At 49.2% G+C, this 9,754-nt stretch overlaps 1 protein-coding gene across 1 annotated transcript; it reads left to right on the top strand.

Annotated features, from left to right (window-relative positions):
- The first annotated feature begins 518 nt into the window (after positions 1 to 518).
- On the top strand, positions 519 to 9,302 carry AKAP1 (A kinase (PRKA) anchor protein 1). The gene is made up of 11 exons (XM_010022416.1): positions 519 to 1,188; positions 1,489 to 2,118; positions 4,052 to 4,185; positions 4,555 to 4,681; positions 5,132 to 5,262; positions 6,059 to 6,236; positions 6,700 to 6,850; positions 7,457 to 7,524; positions 8,505 to 8,578; positions 9,028 to 9,093; positions 9,243 to 9,302. Exons 1-11 carry the CDS (start codon positions 519 to 521, stop codon positions 9,300 to 9,302), a joined length of 2,289 nt encoding a protein of 762 aa, XP_010020718.1.
- Positions 9,303 to 9,754: the final 452 nt, after the last annotated feature.

Raw genomic sequence — 9,754 nt, 5'->3', positions numbered from 1 at the left:
GAGGAGCACGAGTCCCAGTGGTGTCCAGGCAAGGAAGGGTTCATGCACTTTCTGGAATAAAAAAGACTACTTTGAGCTCGAAAGTCAGAGGAGTGGCAGCTGTCCATGTAGTGAGTTTAATGTGGAACACACTTGTGGTCCAGGGTGGTGTGACCCCAGCCTGCTGCTGGAGAGACTGCAGGGCTGGCTGCTGGCCCTGTGTGTAGCACTAACCTGCAAAGGGGAGGCAGGGGCAAGGTGAAATGGGCTTGAATGTAAAGGGGAGGTAAGGCAAAACTGGTGGCTATAATGGTGAGAAGTGTCCAGGCATCCCTGGTCTTAGGTAAGGATCTTGTTCTGTGGTCTGCTGGTAAAGCAGAGAAGTGAATTGAAAGAGCAGCTGGAAAACAAGCCTGTTCCTGCTACTAGAAATACCTCAAGGCATTTATGAAACTTGAGTCTTCCTGTTCCCTTCCCTGTGACTATTGTAACAAGTTTTCTGTTTCTCCTTCTAGGTATAATTGCTGAGGCTTTCTAAAATGTCTTTATGCTTCCGGAATTTCATCCCATATGCCATACCTGGAGTGCTGGCACTTCTTGGCTGCTGGTGGATCTATTCCCATAGAAAAAAGCATGGAACCTATCGAGATGAACAAGCAGTAGCCACTGAAGAGCAGCAGGAAGAAGTGACAGAGCAGGATTCAGCACCCAGAACAGAACCATGTGTTCCTCAAAGACCGTTTTCCTTGCTGGAAGAGGAATGCACAGAGAACAAAACCTCGACCTCCCTGCTGTCAGCAGGGTTGACGGTGCCCTCTCTTATGTGTCAAAGTGATGAGAGGCTGGGTCTCTCACCAGACCTGCCAGTAACAAAAATTCAGCCCAGCACCCTTGAGGACGACAGTGAAAAACTAGAAGAAACAGGATCTCAAGACGAAAGCAGCGTCCCTGCTTGTGTTTCTCTCCCTTTGGAGTCTGCCTGTTCGGAGCAGTCAGGGGAAGAAGACGTGCCCAGGTCAGTTGCCAGTACTGTACCTGTGTGTCAGGAGGAGGAGGACACGCAGCCAAAAGGAGATGAATTGGGAGGAGAGAAGACTAGAGGAGTGAGTTTGTGCAAGGAAGACATTGAGAAAATTGAGCAAGTGACAATACAGATTGTTTCCAAGGTCATTTTGGCAGCAACTGAGGAAGTGCTGTCAGGTGCTGCAAGTGATGGGTCCATTCAGATCTGCCAGGCTGCTGCCAGTCGAGGTGAGACACCTCTGGACATGGCAAGTGGTGTTTCCTCTCATCAGATGCTTGCAGAAGAAGCTCCAGTAGCCAGTGAGAACATTGTGGAGAGTGATGCTGTGGTAGCAGCATCCCCGCAGGCAGAGGAACAGGATCAGAACGTGGCGCGTTCAAGCTGTTTAACGCGTGGCTGTTTATCCAGCCCTGCACAGGGAGGCACAAAAGACTGTTGGCTGAAGAGCCCTGTGTGCAGTGAGGGGGTGCTGTCTGCTCCTACAGGTGATGGGTCCACTCCGCTCTGCCAGGCTGCCGCCAGCCAAGTTGAGACACCTCTGGAGATGGCAAGTGCTGTTTCCACTGATCAGACACTTGGAGATGAAGCTCCAGTAGCTGGTAAGAATGCTGCTGGAAGGAGTGATGCTGCGGTACTGACATCCCCACAGGCAGAGGAGCAGCATCAGAATGTGACATGTTCAAGCTGTTTAACACAAAGCCCCGTTCAGGGAGCCACAACAGACTGTCGGATGAAGACCCCTGTGTGCAGCGAGTCCCAAGGAGGTGGTTGGACTCCTGTGGAAAACCACAGAGGGTCTCTGGAAAAGTCACCTTTGGTTAGGGAGGGCTCTGGGTGCAGCACATCCACACCGGAAGGTGGGACATGTGTGGAGGGCCCGTTGCAGAACACAAGGCTGGCTGTTGCATCAGGCCAGTGTTCAGAGTCACTGAGCGTACCTGCAGGCCGAGCCACGTGTGCTGAGCAGAGCTCCGGCCCAAGTGAAACTCATCCTGCTCTGAAGCTGCCTGAAGACAACAAAGTGCCATACAGCAATGGGGTACTGAGGGAGAATGGTCCAGACCTGTGCAGTGAGTGTAGCAGTGCACCAGGGGTAGATGGAGATGGCCCACAAGGTAAGAGGTTTGAAAATCTCCTACACAAACATGGTGAACAAGCATTTTATGTGCTGTAACCCTCCTGCTTCAGAACATGTGCAGATAAATCTTCTTCATGTTTAATTTCCCCAGTAAATGACTTTTTAGCCCTCAGGTGAAGGTGGGTCTGCATTTGCTCTCAGGATTCCCATCTCCAGGATCCAATGTTAGCTGGGTGATCTTCAGGGTATACTGCAAGGAGGTGAACAGGCTGGTCCCTGTTCAGCACAAAGCTTATTGTCTACAGCTGAGCATGTTCTGGAGTAGCCCAGTGACATGGACTGTGTCTGGGTGTAGGCCAGGCTGTAGGAGACCTTGCTGGTTTGAGACCTGCTCATCCCAATGGTTTCTGCTTCAGTTCCAGCAGCCTCTAGCAAGCCCTGGGCTCATCTCTGTCTGTGAACTGCTGCTGGAAGGAGCCATGAGGCAGGTTTCTGAGGTGCTGGGGAAGTGCTCTCATGGACTGTGATAAAATCAGTTGGTTGCAGACCAATTACCCTGAAGCCTTTCTGCTTGGAAGGGCAGGTGCATGCCAAGAAATCCCAACAGGGGGCAGTGGTCATGGAGTTTCCCCATCTGTGTGTGTTGCTTTTGCCTTCTAGATCCTGGATGATGTGTGCGTGGCAGAATGCAAAGCTGTCTGAGCCAATGTTAACCTGTGTGACCTTGGGATGGATGTTAAAGCCCTTTATGAGAGCCTGTGGTGCCAATGGCCCTTAATAACAGGATCTCTTCTATAATTGCTACAGAGTAGTTGGAAGGCTCCTTGTTGCAAAACGTGGGGATTGAGATTGCCAACAATTAAGGATTAAACCCACAGAACATTTTCTCTAGTGGATGCTGCTGTAGGAAGACAGTGGCTTTGCCTTGTTGTGAATGCTGGTGTGACAAAAAGGTACAAGAGTGTTGTGGAGCCTGGTGGCAACAAGGGCTGAGAGCTCTGCACCGGGAGAGCTGAAGGGCAGGGAGAGGGGATAGAGCAGGGCAAGGTGCTCCAGGGGTCACACAACTGAGTCTCACCGCCTGGCTGTGGGGCTTCCATCCTCATCCTTGTTTAGGATGAGCCTTTCATCCTTGCCTTTGACTTTCTATGTGTTTGTGCTGTGTTGCTAGTTAAGATGTGGCAAATGTGAGGCAGCCATTGGGTTCATTTGTCTCTTTGGCCCTGCACTGGGTGGCCTGAATACTTGCAGGCAAGTGAGGATCTTCATGCTCCTGCTTGTTAATCTGGAGGAAGGATCAGCCACGTGTCACACTGACTGTACCTGGGATCTGACCAGGAGGAAGATGTTTGGGTTTGTCCCCTTCCCAAGTAGAAATGTTCCTGTTATCAGCTGATGGTTTGGGAAGAAGCCGGAGCGTGGCTCTGGCACCTTGCTTCAGGCATATGACAGGTTTGGGCAAGAGGCAATCCTGTGCCACCACTAGTAGTGGAGCACCCCTGGCACTCAGGTCCCTGTGCACCATCTGCTGGCGCAGGAGTGTAATGTCAGCGCAGAGAGCAGAGGAATAGGTCCCTCCTTGGCTGCTGAACTCCCTGTGAAGAGCCCTGCCCAGGCCATGGATAGAATGCAGAATTCCTTGGGCAGCAGCGAGCTCTCGTTCAGCCGGTACCTTTGACTTGTAGCGTCTTTATCTCAACTGCTGTGTAGGGGGTCACCGTGTTTGAGGGGTGGTGGCTGAACTCGGGCTGCCTCCTGTGGCATTCCCAAAGGTGTGCAGGCTTTTCTCCAGGAATAAAAGGGAACTTTCAGGAGGCTGCATGTGATGGGACTTTACCCTTTCTGACCCACTGGAGAACCTGATGCAGGAACACCCGAGTGAATGCATGGGTAGAGCTCTATGTAACCTCTCTATGAAATGATGCCTTCTCATGGCTTTGTGTGAATGCTGACACGTGTGTATCTTGCAGGGCTGGATGAACATGGTATGGATTTTGTGGACAGTGGCTGTGCCATGAAGAAGACAGTGACTCAGCAGAACGCTAAACTAGGGAGAGAAACCAGCAAGTGTGACCACATCATCTGGGAAATAGAGGTCCCGAAGGTAAGCAGCTGCTGGCCTGCTCCTGCGTCCTGCCCTGCCCTACACAGCCGTCTTCTGGCCCTTCCTGGCTGGTGCTGGCTTGGGGACATCTTGGGGACATCAACAACAGATCGAGGGTTTAAGTGTTTGGCTCCCATCAGGACTTGGCAGGAGCGAAGAGCCAGGACAACATGGAGCACTCGGGGCTGTTGACCTCATTATTCCCTGTGATTTCCACCCCGATCTGTTGGTCTGGTGCTTTGAAAGCATTCAGAAGGCTTTGAGGGGACACAGTTACTAAGAGCAGGCAATGAAATAAGCTGCAGAGAACAGTGTTGTTTGATCAATATTTCTCTTGCTGACTGTTGCTTTCTTGTCCCTTTCATAAAGGAATTAGTTGGCCGCTTGATCGGCAAACAAGGAAAATTTATGAGCTTCCTGAGGCAGCAATCTGGTGCCAAAATCTATGTCTCGACACAGCCTTATTTCCGTGACTCCCAGGTCTGTCACATCGAAGGTAAGTGGAAAGTCTCTTAATTCATGGTCTAATATGTAGCTTGGGGGCCTTAATTAGATGGGCAAGGAGTTTAAACAGATTTAGTGCCTCTGAGTCCAGTGCTTTACAAAGCTTTCTGCTCAGTGCTGTTACAGTGGAGGTCTGTGCCAGGTCACTGGTGCCTTGGCACGTGAACCCTCTGTTCTGGAGGTGAGAATGTGTTTTAACATCTTCATCTGCTGTAGTTTAACCAACACCTTTTGCAGGATCACTTCAGCCTTGGAGGAGGAGCTATGGGGTATGTATCAGCTCATGTTGGTCTCATACCAGATCACAAGGCAAATCTATTAAAACTTAAGTTGTTGCTGTAGTGCAGAAGGCTTCTGGTAGCTGTATCGGTTCACTTGGCAAGGTTGGGGTGTCCTCCCCGTATCTGTGCTACAGACCTTCTGTGGGACTTTTGTCTTCCAGGTTTCCCACATCAAGTAGAAAAAGTACTGAGCCTGATTGGCACGAAGTTCAAGGAGCTGTGTCTCGCCAACATCCACGGTCTACCTCCACCAGCACCACTGACACTTCATTCCCTCCTTATGACTGCCTGGGTGAGTCCCAGCTTGCTGGCTGCACTGACACTGGGGCGGAAGGCTGTTGCTGGTCACTGCATTGTAGGATGCTGTATCCACATAGCTGGTTCACAGATGCCCTCAAGCCCAGTCTGATTTTGTGTGGCTGGTTGTTGTCCAGCTGATTTAACTGTTAGTAGATCAGATTTATCTACCTGCTCTTCCACTGCTGTTCCCATTCTGCCTGTAATAACTGCACACACACTGAACTGTCTCCTTTCATGTAAAGACAGGCTTTGTTCTGGAGAATTGAATTTATGCTGGGAAATTAGAGGCATTTTGGATGTATTCCAAGCACAGTAATGCTCAGAAGCTGCCCAGCACAATGGCTCTCTAGCAGCCAGGGCAAATGACTTTGAAAACGAGGCCTCTGTGACAAATCTTGGACAATCCCTGTGAAGATTACCTTGATGTTTAAACCCCCCATGGGCCGGGAGTCCTGGCAAGTGCACAGTGTTGATAGTGCAGCATGGCTTGACCTGCATCATTCCTGACTCTGTTCACTGATCTCTTGGGTAAATAAGTCTTACGGCTGCTCTGTGCTGATAGTCTTCTTGGGTATAAGATGGGCCCCAGCTCAAGTCTGATTTCCTTTAGAATGCATGGAGTTAACAGGGGGTAGCTTTCTGCTCCGGATCCAAAGCAGCCTTTGGAAGTGAAATACCAGAGTGCCATGGCTGTAAGCCTCGGGAGGTGCTGGTGAGCATGGAGTTGTTGTGGATGAAGCTTGTGTTACAGTGAACGCTAATGGGAGGGTCTTTCCTCCACATGCCAGCTCTTCCTCCCGGATGGAGTCACTGTTGAGGTGGTTGTGGCTCATCAAGTCGATGCAGGGCACATGTTCCTGCAGCAACACACACACCCCACTTTCCATGTCCTGCGGAGCCTTGACCAGCAGATGTACGTCTGCTACTCTCAACCTGAAATTCCAACCCTGCCTACTCCAGTAGAAGGCAAGTAACTTGGTTGCTCACAAATTGTTCACTTGAGAAACTTCTAGGGTCATGTGAAAGGCTGCTGCCCCTGGGTTAGGCTTGGGAGGTTTCCCAGGGCGTGAGATTGTGATAGTTCACTTGTCATTTCATTTATTTGGTTTCCTTATAGGTAGAGCACAAGTGTTGCTCTATTCTTCCTTACCCCACTCATCCCTGAGTACCTCCCCAGCCACTTAGTGCCCATTGAAATTCAGAAGGAGATAAGTCAGTCTTGGGTTATTTCTTATCTACCTGGCACCTGGTGTAATTTTGCTGACGAAGTGTGGAACTACTCCCACATCTTCATAGTGTCACTGTCTGCACATGATGTAAAGTGGAGGGTGCATCACATGGAAAGGAGTTGTTAGTTGTAACTAATGCCTGAAGTGCTGATTTCTGGAAATCCATTGAGCTTTCTTCTCTGTACCCTTATGTTCTGCAGTTGGTATTATCTGTGCAGCTCCAGGCCTGGATGGGGCATGGCTACGGGCTCAAGTTATCAGCTACTTTGAAGAGACCAGTGAAGTGGAACTGAGATACGTGGATTATGGAGGATATGACAAAGTGAAGGTCGACACACTCAGACAAATCAGGTCTCTAGCTCCTCTTCCATGGCCTGAGGCCATATCTGGCTTGAATCTTCATCAGAGGCATCTGTATTGTTTGAATTGCTTCTAGTTTTTTCCACAGCTGAAGTGGGAATTGGTAGAAGGTTTGTCTCAGCAGCTGGGGTGGGAGCACAGCAAGCTCTTGCAAGGCTTTTTTTGAAGGGGAGGGAAGAGGAAATTGTGACTTCTACCACTTGAGTGTGGCAGCTGAGCAAAAGGAGGCCCCAAGGTGTAGTTAGTTGATGAGCTAGGAATAAGACTGGGATTCTCTATGTTCCAGCCCCACTGGCTGGGAGAGTTGTATTGGATGAGGGTTTTCTTACACAAGCTCATTAAACACTTGATTGTGCCCCAGAGGTGGAAGGAAAACAGTCCAGCCTCCGTGGTGGAGCTGGTTTTCGCTTGGAGCCCAGTCCAGCCTGGCATGCTCATCAGACAATGGATTGCTGCTGCTTACGTTGCTGGGAGGGGTTCTTTACTGTCATCAATTTTAAACTAAATCCCTGTTAGACCAATTGATTAATCAATGTCACCTTAAAGAACACAGGACTGACTTAAAGCCCTGTTCTGATGGATTCTCTTTCCTCTAAGGTCTGACTTTTTATCGCTGCCTTTCCAAGGAGCAGAAGTTTTACTGGACAACGTGGTGCCGCTTCCAGGTAATGGAGCTCTTGACACGTACCGTTGGCGCTCCTCCTGCGGTGTCAATGGGTGCCAATTGTGCAAGCAATGATTGTGCCTGAGCCTTCTCCCTCCTATTGCAAGCACAGCCTCGGATGTGGCTAGAACAAGGATTGGAAAAAATGAATTTGATTCTTCTAAATGTGCCTGCATGGCAGAACCTGTCAGGCTCCAGGGGACAGATGATGAATGTCCAGGCTTTTTCCTGCTTGGAGGAGAGAATGAATTACTCTCCTGAACAGCAAGTTGGCAGGACTGGCAGTGTATTATGTGAAGTAGCTGTAACTACTCTGCCACCTTCTGTCATAAAGTAGCTGTAAATGCAGGCTTAGTTTTTAATCTGTTAAACAAATATCTGACACTTTCCTACTAAAATGACTGATGTGTGTGGTTCTGTGTTCAAAATGCTGCCCTCCAAGCACTGGCAGAATGTCAGTCGCTGCCTGGAAATGCTTCCTGTTTTGTTGTTTTCCCTGTTTCTCATGGTGGGAGAGATGCCTGCTGCCTGGGAGTCTAAAAAGCCGCCCTGGGTGTGGAAGGGGTGGCTGTAGGAGCTGGAGGTCAGGCCGGACAGGTAGTGTCCTCAGGGTCAGTAAAGTCCTGAGGCCCTTGAGCTTAGTTATTAAGGATCAAAATACTAATGACAGCTCAAAGGTACTGCAGATACACACTTTTCTATCTTTAAAGCCTCCTAATTTGTCAGCCACTTAAATTCATATTAACTTAGCTAGTGGCTTTGGAAAGCACTTCATTCTTCCCTTCAGCAACACAGCAGGCATAATGCTTGTGTGATCTCCAGCTTAATAGACTGGTTTCAGCAAACACATACAGCAACAGTGGGTGAGGATTCTCTGGCCTAATGGATGTAGGAGGTCAGACAAGATGAGCTTAATAGTCCCTTCTGGCCTTTAAAGCCTGTGACTCTCGTTTGTTTTCTCCTGCTCTTCTCTTTCCCAAGATGAGGATCACTTCTCCCCTGAAGCTGATGCAGCTGTTGATGAGATGACCAGAGGTGCAGTCCTTGTGGCGCAGGTACGTGGGAGCTGTTGGGAAAGTCTTGCTGCTGATGGTGCTGCTGCTGTGACCCTCTGTGCCCCCCCCATCCTGTGTGAGTGAAAACAGACAACAGAGCCAGAGTCTGGCTGCTGGGCAGGGTCTTGCTGATAAATCGTGGTGCTGAGGACTTCCTTGTGTAGCATCAATCACCACTCGGGGCTGTGTGCCTGGGAAGGGATGAGTATTTCCTCTTGTGAGTGATGTGGGCAGAGAGGAAGGGCACTCATTCTGGCCAGGGCATGGATTTGAGTGATGAGAGTGAACTTGCCCACAGGGTGTCCCAGCTACTGCCTCCAGTAGTAGCTACATTTCCTCCAGCCTACACACAGGATGGGGTATCTGACAGGCAATGAATGATGCTGGCCTTGCATCCATCATGGCTCACACCAGAGCTGCTGCCCACTCTTGTTTTTCTGTGTTTCCAGGTCACAAATTATGACAGTGCAACAGGACTGCCACTGATACAGCTGTGGAACTTGATGGGCGATGAGGTGCGTGCGTTGACATACCTGTTTTGTTGTCGCTATTGGAGTTTATGATAACGCAGACTTTGTATTGCTTAGGAACTTGCTGATGTGTTTTTCTAGTGGTTTGTTCACCTTTCTACTTTTTGTTTTCTTTCTTTTTCACCTCCCTTTAGGTGGTGTCCATAAACAGAACTCTGGTGGAAAGAGGGCTTGCTCGGTGGCTTGACTACTAGCAATGTCCTACCATTTCCCTAGAAACACATACCTCATCTCGGTGAAAGGCGGGGTGTTAAAAGCCATAATGACAGATACTGTAGCTTTAAAGCAAAAAACCCTCCCTGGCCTCTACTCAAAAGCTGAATGGAGAAAAAAAATCCTTAAAACCTTAGGGCTCGCTCGAAGGTAGCAAATGCCCCTGAAGCTGTGGTTGTGTTTTGTTCCAGATGTATAATGCCCATGAACTTAGTGTCTGCTTTTCCTTCAAAGTTACATTGGTTGTCCTTTTTTAACAGGCTCTGCCTATGAAATTAATGAATGTGATTAAGGAATTAAATGTTCAGTTATGGATTTCTCTATATTGTGCCACTAACCTGCACAAACAATATTCATCTTGTGTCTTCCTTATGCCAGGAGGTAGATGAATTGCATTCGTTGCACTTACTGGGGCACATGTCTCACTGCAGTC

Source organism: Nestor notabilis, unplaced genomic scaffold (assembly GCF_000696875.1).
Source record: "Nestor notabilis isolate BGI_N333 unplaced genomic scaffold, ASM69687v1 scaffold23879, whole genome shotgun sequence".
NCBI classification, from domain to species: Eukaryota; Metazoa; Chordata; class Aves; order Psittaciformes; family Psittacidae; genus Nestor; species Nestor notabilis.
Note: the sequence above shows the minus strand (reverse complement) of the source record. Positions and strands in the feature narration are given on the sequence as shown.